Source organism: Nyctereutes procyonoides, unplaced genomic scaffold (assembly GCF_905146905.1).
Source record: "Nyctereutes procyonoides isolate TBG_1078 unplaced genomic scaffold, NYPRO_anot_genome, whole genome shotgun sequence".
NCBI classification, from domain to species: domain Eukaryota; kingdom Metazoa; phylum Chordata; class Mammalia; order Carnivora; family Canidae; genus Nyctereutes; species Nyctereutes procyonoides.
This window is the reverse complement of record NW_026575025.1, coordinates 693,429-707,186: the sequence shown is the minus strand read 5'-3', so window position 1 is coordinate 707,186 and position 13,758 is coordinate 693,429. Positions and strand designations below refer to the sequence as shown.

The window sequence follows — 13,758 nt, the reverse complement described above, 5'->3', positions numbered from 1 at the left end:
CTGTTTTATACTGACCTGTATTCTCGACAACTTCCAGATGTCTACCTTGGTCCCAGGTGTCACAACTTTCTCAAAATGTTTACAAAAATTCATGAAGATGTTGGATTGGACAAAACAATAGAGCCTGAGAAATTCAGAACCTTTGATAATACCATGTAAGGAAAATATTGAAGACACTGTCTAGAAAAGGGGAACTATAAATGAGATCAACATTTCTTATGAGTAAATGGGGGGAAAAGAGATTCAAGAGCAGAAGTTAACTTGAGAATTTCTCACATAAAGGCATGATAAGAAATGTTGAGAATGGGAGAATTGTTGGTAATATGGATACTTCTTAGTGCTGAAAATGCTGGGTATTATTTTCAGTGTGGTATACTTGGAATGACATGCTAGTTAGAACAAAATGATGTGGTTCTTTTTCTGGATCCATTTCTTACTGAGAGGCTTCACTAATTCACAACCTCTCTGAGGCTTAGTTTTTTCACTTGTGTAATAGGGATTGTGGAGTTTTTGTGAGATAAATTGCATAGCGTCTTGTATAGTATGGGCTATTGGGCAGTGAATGGATAAACATTGGTTAAATTAACAAATAAGTAAAATAAACCAGTAAGATAATATGGATGAAAGGTTCTATTAACAGGGAAGTGCTACATAAACATGAATGATTAGTGTTATGACATGTTTATTTTGTCACAGGGCTCTTCTCTGAGATCCATCTTCTCCAAATGGAATCCACTACAAATAATGTGACTGAGTTAATCTTCGTTGGCCTTTTCCAGGATCCAGAGGTTCAGAGAGTGTGTTTTGTAGTATTTCTTCTTGTGTACCTGGCCACGGTGGTGGGCAATGGCCTCATTGTCCTGACAGTCAATGTCAGTAAGAGTCTGCATTCCCCCATGTACTTCTTCCTTAGCTACCTGTCCCTGGTGGAGATCACGTACTCCTCTACTGTTGTCCCTAAATTCATCACAGACTTACTTACTAAGATTAAAACCATTTCCCTGGAGGGCTGTGTAGCTCAGATATTCTTCTTCCACTTCTTTGGGGTCACTGAGATCCTTTTGCTTGTGGTGATGGCCTATGACCGCTATGTGGCTATCTGCAGGCCTCTTCATTATATGAATATTATGAGCCGCCAACTGTGTCATATACTGGTGGCTGGCTCCTGGCTTGGCGGCTTTTTTCACTCCATTATACAGATTCTTATCACCATCCAGTTGCCCTTCTGTGGCCCCAATGTGATTGACCACTACTTCTGTGATCTTCAGCCATTATTCAAACTTGCCTGCACTGACACCTTTGTGGAGGGGGTTATTGTGTTGACCAACAGTGGCTTAATTGCTCTGTGCTCCTTCCTTATCTTGGTGTCTTCCTATATTGTCATCCTGTTCAACTTGAGGAACCATTCTGTAGAGGGGAGGCGCAAAGCTCTCTCTACCTGTATCTCTCACATCATGGTGGTCCTCTTGTTCTTTGGACCTGCCATCTTTCTCTACATGCGACCTTCCTCCACCTTCACTGAGGACAAACTGGTGGCTGTGTTCTACACGGTTGTCACACCCATGCTGAACCCCATCATCTACACACTCAGAAATGCAGAGGTGAAAAATGCCATGAGAAAGTTGTGGAGCAAAAAGAACTCAGGGATGGAATGAAAATGGGAAAGTGGTAAAGAAAAACATGTCTGATTATTCTTTGTTTTAAAAATGGATTTTGAGGGGCAGCCCCTGTGGCTCAGCGGTTTAGCGCGGCCTTCACCCTGGGGCCGGATCCTGGAGACCCCGGATCGAGTCCCACGTCGGGCTCCCTGCATGGAGCCTGCTTCTCCTTCTGCCTGTGTTTCTGCCTCTCTCTCCCTCTCTGTCTGTCATGAATAAATAAATAAAATCTTTTAAAAAATGGGTTTTGATTTCAGTGGGACATTCAGGAATCACAGAAACAAATATAAGGACTTAATGTTACTGCTGCTGTGATATTCCTTTGTAACCAAAGACTTGGCTCGTATCATGGTATAATGTTCCAATGACAGAAATAGGATTGGCTGCATGATATCCAACAATATCATGGGATTGGGTAATATTGAGACTCGAAATAAATGCAAATACAAAAGATAATTTTTTGACAGGTGTTTTGTCAGTTAAAGTACTTCTATTACATACTTCCACTTTCCATTCTTCTTGACTCCCACCTCCCTCCCTTCATTCTCCCTTCTTTGTTCAACCTGCTAGTAACAACCTGTATTTCATTAAGAAGGAAAACCAAAGAGAGGAATTATTATGGGATATTTGAGGAGGGTACCAATATGATCTCCTCTTCCAATGTGGAGAAGTGTATCTTTGAAAGTTGTGTCCAAAAAGTATTCTGTTCTTCTGATTGGTTCTTGTCATCTTGTACCATAGACCATCTGATTACAAGTGCTTAAAAATACTCATGAGACATCATCCATTCCTGATCAAAACTCTTCAGAATGTAGGGATAGAGGGAACATTCCTCAGCATCTTAAAAGCAATCTATGAAAAGCCCACAGCAAATATAATTCTCAATGGGGAAGCACTGGAAGCCTTTCCCCTATGATCAGGAATACGACAGGGATGTCCACTCTCACCACTGCTATTCAACATAGTACCAGAAGTCCTAGCCTCAGCAATCAGGCAACAAAAAGAAATAAAAGGCATTCAAATTGGCAAAGAAGTAAAGCTCTCCCTCTTCACAGATGACATGATACTCTACATAGAAAACCCAAAAGACTCTACCCCAAGATTGCTAGAACTCATACAGCAATTCGGCAGTGTGGCAGGATACAAAATCAATGCCCAGAAATCAGTGGCATTTCTGTACACTAACAATGAAACTGAAGAAAGAGAAATTAAGGAGTCAACCCCATTTACAATTGCACCCAAAAGCATAAGATAACTAGGAATAAACCTAACCAAAGAGGTAAAGGATCTATGCCCTAAAAACTACAGAACACTTCTGAAAGAAATTGAGGAAGACACAAAGAGATGGAAAAATATTCCATGCTCATGGATTGGAAGAATTAATATTGTGAAAATGTCTATGCTACCCAGGGCAATTTATACATTCAATGCAATCCCTATCAAAATACATGGACTTTCTTCAGAGAGTTGGAACAAATCATCTCATGATTTGTGTGGAATCAGAAAAGACTCCAAATAACCAAGGAGGTATTGAAAAAGAAAACCAGAGCCGGGGGCATCACAATGCCAGATTTCAGGTTGTACTACAAAGCTGTGGTCATCAAGATAGTGTGGTACTGGCACAAAAACAGACACATAGATCAATGGAACAGAATAGAGAATCCAGAAATGGACCCTCAACTTTATGGTCAACTAATATTCGACAAAGGAGGAAAGACGATCCACTGGAAAAAAGACAGTCTCTTCAATAAATGGTGCTGGGAAAATTGGACATCCACATGCAGAAGAATGAAACTAGACCACTCTCTTGCACCATACACAAAGATAAACTCAAAACTGGATGAAAGACCTAAATGTGAGACAAGATTCCATCAAAATCCTAGAGGAGAACACAGGCAACACCCTTTTTGAACTTGAACACAGCAACTTCTTGCAAGATACATCTATGAAGGCAAGAGAAACAAAGCAAAAATGAACTATTGCGACTCCATCAAGATAAAAAGCTTCTGCACTGCAAAAGAAACAGTCAACAAAACTAAAAGACAACCTACAGAATGGGAGAAGATATTTGCAAATGATGCATCAGATAAAGGACTAGTATCCAAGATCTATAAAGAACTTATCAAACTCAACAGCAAAGAAACAAACAATCCAATCATGAAATGGGCAAAAGACTTGAAGAGAAATTTCACCAAAGAAGACATAGACATGGCAACAAGCCCATGAGAAAATGCTCCGCATCACTGGCCATCAGGGAAATACAAATCAAAACCCCAATGAGATACCACCCCACCAGTGAGAATGGGGAAAATCCAGTTCCAACTGGAGGGTATTATGCTGAGTGAAGTAAGTCAATCCGAGAAGGACAAACATTATATGGTCTCATTCATTTGGGGAATATAAAAAATAGTGGAAGGGAATAAAGGCAGAAGGAGAAAAATTGAGTGGGAAATATCAGAAACAGAGACAGAACATGAAAGACTCCTAACTCTGGGAAATGAACTAGGGGTGGTGGAAGGGGAGGTGGGCGGGGGGTGGGGGTGACTGGGTGATGGGCACTGAGGTGGGCACTTGATGGGATGAGCACTGGGTGTTATTCTATATGTTGGCAAATTGAACACCAATAAAAAATAAATTTATTAAAAAATGTACAAAAGGGATCCCTGGGTGGCGCCGCAGTTTAACGCCTGCCTTTGGCCCAGGGCGCGATCCTGGAGACCCGGGATCGAATCCCACGTCGGGCTCCCGGTACATGGAGCCTGCTTCTCCCTCTGCCTCTCTCTCTCTCTCTCTCTCTCTCTCTCTCTCTCTGTGTGCGTGTGTGTGACTATCATAAATAAATAAAAATTAAAAAAAATGTACAAAAAAATCCATGAGACAATTTCAGTTCTTGTGACATGTTGGTAAAGGTTGTTCTTCAAAAACTCCATAGACCTTTTCACAATGTCCAGCATCCATAAATTTAAAAAAAAATCAAAATTGCATAGGTTTTTGGCAGTAGGGAAAGTAGGCAGTAGGGGAATGTCAAGTCAGCATTTTAATAAAAAGATAACTTTTAGCCTTATCCAAATATAAATAAACACAGAATGTAGAAAATTCTTTTAGACCTAACTTGAAGAATGAAAGGAGGGGTATAGTGTCCATGCATGTATATATCCCAGACTTCTGTCCTTTAATCTGTGGCCATGCCAAGTTCATTTCTCTTCATGCTTATTGGTGTTTCTTGGTGAACTAGGATGAGACAGTCTGTGCCTCTGGTATTATGATCCCAGTGTGGCCATTATCCAAGCTTGGCTGCACTGATACCTTTGTGGAGGGGGGTTATTGTGTTGGCCCACAGTGACTTAATTGCTCCTTCCTCATCTTGGTGACCTCATATATCCTTCCATGTCTCCAAAACTCCACTTCACCCAACTGATTCATATCATTGCAGTTTAGAGAATAATAAAATTGCTCCTTTGGCTTAGAATGACAAAGACTGGCTTTGCATTTGCACTCCATCCTTCCACTTCTCCTTGAGGATCATGTGAAATAACTCAGGCAGCTTCCTTGTAGAGGGATGGAGTATCACATACGCCTTAGGGACTTGTCTCTTTCTCCTTAGGTTCTGACTGACCATATAGATGAATAGTGGTTTTATTTTTATTTATTTTTTTAAAGATTTTATTTATTTATTCATAGATACACACACACACACACACACACACACAGAGAGAGAGAGAGAGAGAGAGAGAGAGAGAGAGAGAGACACAGGTAGAGGGAGAAGCAGGCTCCATGCAGGGAGCTGGAGGTGGGACTTGATCCTGGGTCTCCAGGATCACACCTCAGGCTGCAGGCGGCGCTAAACCGCTGCACCACGGGGGCTGCCCCTGAATAGTGGTTTTAAAGGCACCAGGAAATATTTCCCATTTCTCCAATAATCATGGCCATGGAAGGCTGTCGTCAAGCCCTGAGAAAATACTTCTGCCCAGAATAACTTTACCATCGTTTTCCATATGGCAAAATCCTATACATTCTTTAAGACCTAGGTTAAAATAATTTCCTTTATCCTTGGTTTGAATTTGTGTCTCCTGTCCATGGTTATATTTGTATCCCTTTATCATTACCCTTATCACTTTAATTGTAATTATTTTATATGTTTTTTTTTCCAAGGACAAGAATATTCACTGTCCCCTCTTTGATGCTCTAAATATGCATATAGCTAGTCCTTCCTAAGTGTTTGTTGAATTAACCCTTTATGCCCATGTACTGTCCTTTCTTTAGTTTTTTTTTTATTATTTTATTTATTTATTCATGAAAGACGCAGAGGGAGAGGCAGAGACATAGGCAGAGAGAGAAGCAGGCTCGCAGGACTCAGTCCCAGGACCCTGGGATCATGACCTGAGCCAAAGGCAGGTGCTCAACCACTGAGCCACCCAGGTGCCCCATGTACTGTCCTTTCTATATCACTTCTTACTTATTCTTTCTGAACACTTTCATGGTGAAGAGCACATTTATTCCTATTAAAAATTTAAGAGTTTAAGTTCTAAAATTTAGTAGGATGTTTCAATTGCCTATATCCACAATCCAAGATTTAAGCTATTTCACTTCTCTGGACATGTGCTTTTGCACAGTTAAAATAAGATTATTAATAGCATGTATCCCAAAGATTATTCTGAATATTAGGTATAATAATATATCTAAAACATTTAGAAAATAACAGGGTACAGAGTTGACCATGGATTCGATAAATATTAGTCATCATCATCATTATTATTGCTGCTGGTCATTGATTTTATTTTGCAAAATGACTACATGTCTGTCCTTTTGGTCCTTTTGAGCTACTAAGAATAGGCCTTGACTGCATACTAAAAAGCTTTCAAGCATTTAAAGACTGTTCAATCCTTTTGTTTTGAGGCTCCTTTGGGTTCAACATTCTGTCAATTAATTGCGTTTAAGCCCTAGCACAGAATTTGGTACATTGTAGGTGCTCAACAAATGTTTGTTAAATAGACATTGACTATATTGTGTGTCAAATATATTTCAAGAAAAAAGACTATAACATAGCCTTCCTATTGTCTTTTATGCTGAATGTGCTTATACTCTGTTAACATATATTTTAAAGCATGCAGTCCAGAACTAAATTCAGTCGAGCTCCCCTCTCTTTCTCTCAATGCCCTGCTTGTATTGTAGAAGGCTGGGATGTTAGGATGTGGGCTGTGGTGGGAGCCACTTACTCATGTGCATGTGTGGGTTCTTTGCTGAGAGCTTTGAAAAGAACATCATCAATGAACTGAGCCATTAGATTCTGCAGGGGCAGATAACAGCTACACTAACAGAATCATCAGAATTCTCAGGGATTACCTCACTTACTGAAGGTTGAGACTTGGTGGGTCTATTGAGAGCTAATTACTTGCTTTGTTCTGGTCTCACTGGAAAAACACAGGAATCAAAGGAAAGCATTTCCCCCCATTGTTTAAGAGCCAGGGAATGTTGTGAAATGTCAGAAACAACTTCTCAATTCAGAGAAGTGAAGCAGTCTAATTATACCACTTAGCACTGAAGACATGTAGTTAGTTCTCAACTGTTGATTCTGAGCTTTAAAAAAAAAATTAAAATAAACATAAAATAATCTTTTTAAAGAAAAGTTAGGAGAGTGTTGCAAGCTTCTCAGCATTATAGAATTTTGTACTTTTTTCTCATTTATTATTTAATCTTAAAAGGTAGTTTTCACTGCATGTAGCAGAAAATAAAAAAGGCAACTTAATGAGATAGAAGTAAAAATGTACAGAGGTAGAAGGTCCAGCATGGTTGTAGAGGTCTGACAATATTATCAGAAATCCAGACATCAAAAAAAAAAAAAAAAAAAGAAAGAAAATCCAGACATCTTCAGGACACAGCTTTAGCCTCTTGACCTCAAAGCGTTGCTTGTGCTCCTTACCACTGCTGTCCAATAGAACTTTATGCCATCCTGGAGATGGGGTGTGTCTGTGCTGAACAAATTCATAGAGGCTATTGAACAGTGAAATGAGCTAGTGAGAACAAGGAACTAAATTTTAAAATTTATTTAATTTTAATAAGCTCAAATTATATTTATTTATTTATTTATTTATTTATTTATTTATTTATTTATTTATAGATTTTATTTATTTATCCATGAGAGAGAGAGAAAGAGAGAGAGAGAGAGAGAGGCAGAGGGAGAAGTAGGCTCCATGCAGGGAGCCTGACATGGGACTCGATCTCAGGTCTCCAGGATCACGCCCTGGGCTGAAGGCGGCACTAAACCACTGAGCCACTCGGGCTGCCCAATAAGCTCAAATTTTAAAAGTTACATGTGGCAGAGCACATGGGTGACTCAGTCAGTTAAGAGTCTGACTATTTTGGCTCAGGTCATGAGATTTAGCCCTGCATAGGTCTCGACACTGGTCTGGAGCCTGCTTGGGATTTTCTCTCCTGCTCCCTCTGCCTAAAAACAAAAACCAAAAAACAAAACAGAACAAAAAAACCCAAACAAAAAACAACAAAAACGCTACATATAGCTAATGGAGGCCATATTGGACAGCACCACTTTTAGCATTTCATCTATATCCCAGGAGGCAGGAAATGGAAGAAGGGGAGAAAAAAAATGGATCTCTTTTTATTTTATGAGATTACCCAAGAGTACTATATAACAATTTTGCTCTCATCTTACTTGATTAAAATTAAACACATGGTTACCCATAACTGCAAGGGAGACCAGAAACTGCAATCTTTTATTCTATGTGGAATTATGTTTAGCCAAGATCAGTAGTATTCTGTTTTGTTCCTAAAGAGAAAGGAGAGTTTGGGAATAGCCCCAGAGTCCATCAACTGATGAACAGATAAGAAAGATTATTTATATATATATAACAGAATATTATTCAGCCATAAAAAAGAATGATATCTTGCCATTTGCAATAAAATGGATGGAGCTAAAGAGTATTATGCTAAGCAAAATAAGTCAGTCAGAGAAGAACAAATATCATATAATTTCACTTATATGTGGAATTTAAGAAATAAAACAAATGAGCTAAGGGGGGGGGGGAAGAGAGCAAACCAAGAAACAGACTCTTAACTATAGAGAACAATCTGATAGTTACCAGAATGGAGATGGGTAGAGGGATGGGCTAAATAGGCAATGGAGATTAAGGAGGGCACTCGTGATGAGCACTGGGTATTGTATTGAAGTGTTGAATCACTAAATTATACACCTGAAACTAATAACATACTATGTATGTTAACTAACTGGAATTTAAATAAAAACTTTAAAAAAAAGAGGAAGGGGGAATGGATGTAAAGATTGTCATATATTCTCAGGCAGTCTATTACACACCAATATCCTGAGCAATTAAAAATTTTCATAAAAGTTGTAATAACTTGATGATATCAATAGTCTAATTGTATAGTTTACTTAATCATTCACGTATTTCAGGGCTATTAGACTTACTTAATAATTTATTTAATAAGTCTTAATGAGCATGTACTATGTGCTATGCATTGTTCTAAATGTGATGGATTTATAGCTATATATAGGATGAAGAAAGTTTCTGCCTACATTGATGTAATCATTCTGTTTTCTGAAGCTGCTGTGATCTAGATCAGCATTGCTAATAGAACTTTCTTTTGTTTTCTTTTCTTTTTTTTTTTTTTAAAGATTTTGTTTATTTATTCATGAGAGACATGCACAGAGAGGAGCAGAGACACAGGCAGAGGGAAAAACAGGCTCCATGCAGGAAACCTGAGGTGGGACTTGATCCCAGGTCTCCAGGATCACACCCTGGGCTGAAGGTGGTGCTAAACTGCTGAGCCACCCGGGCTGCCCCCAATAGAATCTTCTGTGATGATGGATATATCTATGCTAATACATGGTAGTCCCTCCATGTGGCTACTTAGTATTTGAAATATTCTTAGCATCCTGAAGAATTGAATTTTTAATTTTGATTTTATTTATTTTAATTTCAACTTAAATAGCTACATATGGCTGGTGGCTATGGCAACTACATTTGATAGCACAGGTCCAAATACTTCAGTGTTTACTTCTGCTGCAAACTTATAGCTATTTCTCCAGATCAGGGGCAAAGTTGCTCCTGTGCCCCAGGGCCTTGACAGACCTGTTGATGACTACTTTTAGATCTTATCTCTTATGAGTCAGCTCTTTTAACTGTATTACAATTATGGTTGTTTTTATACATTTATTTTTTTTAAACTTTTAAACTTGACTTGTAATTGACTTATGTACCATAATCATGATATTCAAGAATCTGACTTTGACTATATTTATTTTTATCAAGGAGCTTTACATAGTCATATGTTTTTACCATGTTAATTAGTATCCTTTTCATTTTAGTTTATTGAATGCTCTTTAGCATTTCTCAAAAGACATCTCTAGCAGTGATGAATTCCTTCAATTCTTTTCATGTGGGAAAGTCTGTTTCCTTTATTTCTGAAGAACAGTTTTGCTGGGTATTCTTGGTTGACAGTTTTGTTCTTTTAACATTTGGAATATCCTGGTCAGGTGTCACTTCAGGCTGTGCTCTGCAGTTGGAAGGTGCCACTAACTATGCTCTGTTTTTAGGCTGGGTTGCAGGCTCCATGGTCATGTGAAGATAGTGTCTGGTTGGGTACGGATGCAGGCTGTGATGTGTGATTGGGCTGGTTCCCTGCCTGGTTGAGGACACAGGCTGTGTTTAGCAGTCAGGTAGGCCTTTATGTTAGACTCTGTTCCTGGCTGGGGTTGTAGGTTGAGCTCTATGGTTATGTGGTACTATAGGTTGGGCTCTGAGGCTGCTCGGGGTTACTGATCAGGTTCCCTGGTTATGCATGGCCAGATGCTATACTCACTAACTGGGTGGGGCTGCTGGCTTGGCTCCCTGCTTGGGCAGGCCATAGGATGTGCTCGTGGTTGATAGGTCTCTATGCTTATGCTTCCTGGAGGGGTGGGACTCTGTGTTCAGTAGTCGGGCACAACTATGAATTTGTTCCTTTGCCCTTTGGAGTTTGTGCTCTACCACTGCTGGGTGTCTATGGCCTTGCATCCCAGAAGGATTGGTGGAGACTGTGCTGTGCAATTGAGTAGTGCTGGGAATTTGCTCAGCTACCCACATAGGGTCATAGAATGGGCTCTATAGTTGGTTGGCCCATTGACTATGGATTTGAATTAGGCAGAATTTCCAACTGAACTTCCTGGTCAAGCAGAGATGCTGGCTGAGATCTCTGTTCTGTGGCTACCAAAACTTGGTCCTCTAAGATCTGAACACCAGGTGTTGTAAGCCCCACCCAACCCTCCCTGTCTCTATATCATCTCCAGTAGTTGAGCTCTGTAGGTTCCACACAGTGTTCTCCATGAGTTGAGATCCAAGTGGGCTTCCTGAGAAGCATATCAGAATACTTCAGAAGCTTCATGTCTATCTTAGGTTATCTTTTTCCTGCTGGAGAAGCTGTAGGCCCAGGGGGGCCCCTCTTGGTGTAGCTGTACTGGCCTGAGAGGGAGGCAATGCAATTAAGGTTAAAATGCTCATCTTACCTTGCTAAGACAGTACTTCCTGGCCTCTGTTGTTGTTGGTGGTGGGTGCTTCAGCTTTACCTCTGGGTTATGGGATTTACAAAATGGTGTTAGGTGTACGGATAGTTGCTAGCTGGTCTTTTTGTGAGGGGGACTGAGGTTGGGAATAAACTGTGTCACCATCTTGATGAAATCTACTGAGAATTTTGAAAGACAACTGTTGCAGGAGGTCATTGAGGATGTGACTGCTGGTTGGTCAGAGAGCTGGACCCCATCAGTTGGAAGATGTTCCCCACTTCCCTGTCCTGGGAGTGTGTATTCCACATGCCTTCCCTGGGCTAGAAGCTGCCCAAGGACACAGTCTTGAAAGAGCGATATGGTGTGGAGGCCGTCTGGACAGTATATGTGACTGAACCCAGTAAAGGATTCTATATAAACTTTTAAGAGTTGGCAAGTGGTTGCAGAGATCTTGTATTGTAATTGTCCAAGACAAGCCGTGTATGGACATTCTCTTGCTTATTAAACCTGCCACCTATCAATCTGGAGTGGTCTGCCTCTTTCTAAGGTATCCCCCTGCCCTCTGTGTGTAAGGACTGGTCTCAGATTTCACCCGGGAAGCTCCTGAGGTTGTGTACCAACAGCAACTTCATGTAAAATGTCCCAAACAGAATTCTTATTATTCCCTGCTATTCTGACTCTCCCGCAGCCCTTCCCAGCTCAGTAAATGGCAACTCTGGCCTTATTGATGAAGTCTAAAACCTTGGAGGTATCCTCAATTTCTCTTTCTTTATCCTCTCAATCTAAACATCAGCAAATCTCATTTTATCTTCAAAATATATCCAAAATCTAAAAAAATAATATATATATTCCAAATCCAACCAATTCTTAAAACCTTCATTGCTACTGTCCTGGCCTAAGACACAAACATCTCTTGACTGAATTATTGTGATGTTCATCTAACTGGTTTTCTTACATTTCTCATTCTATTTCTTTCTTCTCAAAATAGCAGACAGAGATCTTGGCAAGCGATGGCCTTTGCTTACTACTGGAATAATATAATGTCCATCAGCATTCCCTATCATTTTATTTTATTTTTTAAGGATTTGTTTATTTATTTATTTATTTACTCTCTTACTTCTAATAGAGAGAGAGAGAGAGAGAGAGGCAAGGACACAGGAGGAGGGAGAAGCAGGCTCCATGCCGGGAGCCCGATGTGGGACTCGATCCTGGGACTCCAGGATTGCGCCCTGGGCCAAAGGCAGGCGCCAAACTGCTGAGCCACCCAGGGATCCCCCCATTCCCTATTATTTTAAACTTGTTTTTTAATTTTTATTTTTAAAAAGATTTTACTTATTTGAGAGAGAGTATGTGCATGCATGAGTTGGGGGAGAGGCAGAGAGAGAGAGAGAGAGAGAGAGAGAGAGAGAGAGAAGCAGACTCCCAGCTGAGCAGAGAGCCCAATGTGGGCTTGATCCCAGGATCCTGGGATTATGACCTAAACCACAGGCAGATGCTTAACCTAAGGCACCCAGGCAGCCCAACATGTTTCATTTTTCTTCATAGGGCATATTACTATCTGACTTGCTGTCGGGAGCCGTCCCGCGGTGTGAGGCAAGGTTCCAAGTTGAGCCAAAGCTCCCTGTTGTCCCTGGCCAACCCGCAGTCCTGCGGTGCGAGGCAGGGTTCCGGGTTGAGCAAAGGCTCCTTGTCATGCCTGGCCAACCCGCTGGGACTGCACCTAGCTCTTCCCCCTTATCGAAGTAAAAGTACATATTTGCTTCTCCTTTAAAATATTATTGGGACAAGTTCCCATAAAGTGAGCAAGGAAGTGGCTTGACATATGACTGCCTTGGTAGTCATTACTTAATGAACAAACCTCATTGTTTATTCTAAATGTGGCATTCATGCTCTACTGCTTAAGAACAAGTGACAGGAATTTGCGGTGTTCTAGCTATTGTTAGTTTTAAAGACAATGTATGTTCGTCCACAATATGTATTTCTCCTTAGAGAAATAGGTCATCTGCTTATAGAGGCTATATAAACTCTACATGTAAAAATAAAGCTTGTCCATTGGGCCATCAGCTGCATGGAACCTCCTATCCCATGAACTTTTAGTCTCTTGTTTCTTTCTCATCCCCTTGCCCTCGGTTCCTGAATCCGGACCTTCTCGCGCCGGCCGCGACAACTTGCAAATCAACTTTTTTTTTTCTTTCTGCAAATCAACTTCTATTTATTGTCTGTCTGTAACTCCATTATGTCCTGGTAGGGATATGAAGGATTTAACCTTCATGAGACTAAGGACTTTGTATTTTTTACTTCCACATCTCTTGTACCTGGAATAGTGCTTGGCTACATTCTATTGGCTAAGGACCTAGTACTATTTGTTGAATAAAAGTATAAATGGATGGATGGATGGATGAGGGAATTTCCTTTCTAAGGGAATTCCCACAGATTATATTGTTATTACCGCTATCATTATTGAAGGAGAGGGTGAGGCACTGGGGACTGTAAGTGACTTGTACATGAGTCCATGAATGTTAGAGTGGGAAGGTACAATGGAGATAATCCAGCTCTGTTCTTTTATTTTATATAGAAGCAGAG

The 13,758-nt window shown here is 40.3% G+C and overlaps 1 protein-coding gene across 1 annotated transcript; it reads left to right on the top strand.

The window, feature by feature from the left end:
* The first annotated feature begins 725 nt into the window (after positions 1–725).
* Positions 726–1,655, top strand: LOC129503046 (olfactory receptor 4B1-like). Its single transcript, XM_055314931.1, has one exon. It carries the CDS (start codon positions 726–728, stop codon positions 1,653–1,655), a length of 930 nt encoding a protein of 309 aa, XP_055170906.1.
* Positions 1,656–13,758: the final 12,103 nt, after the last annotated feature.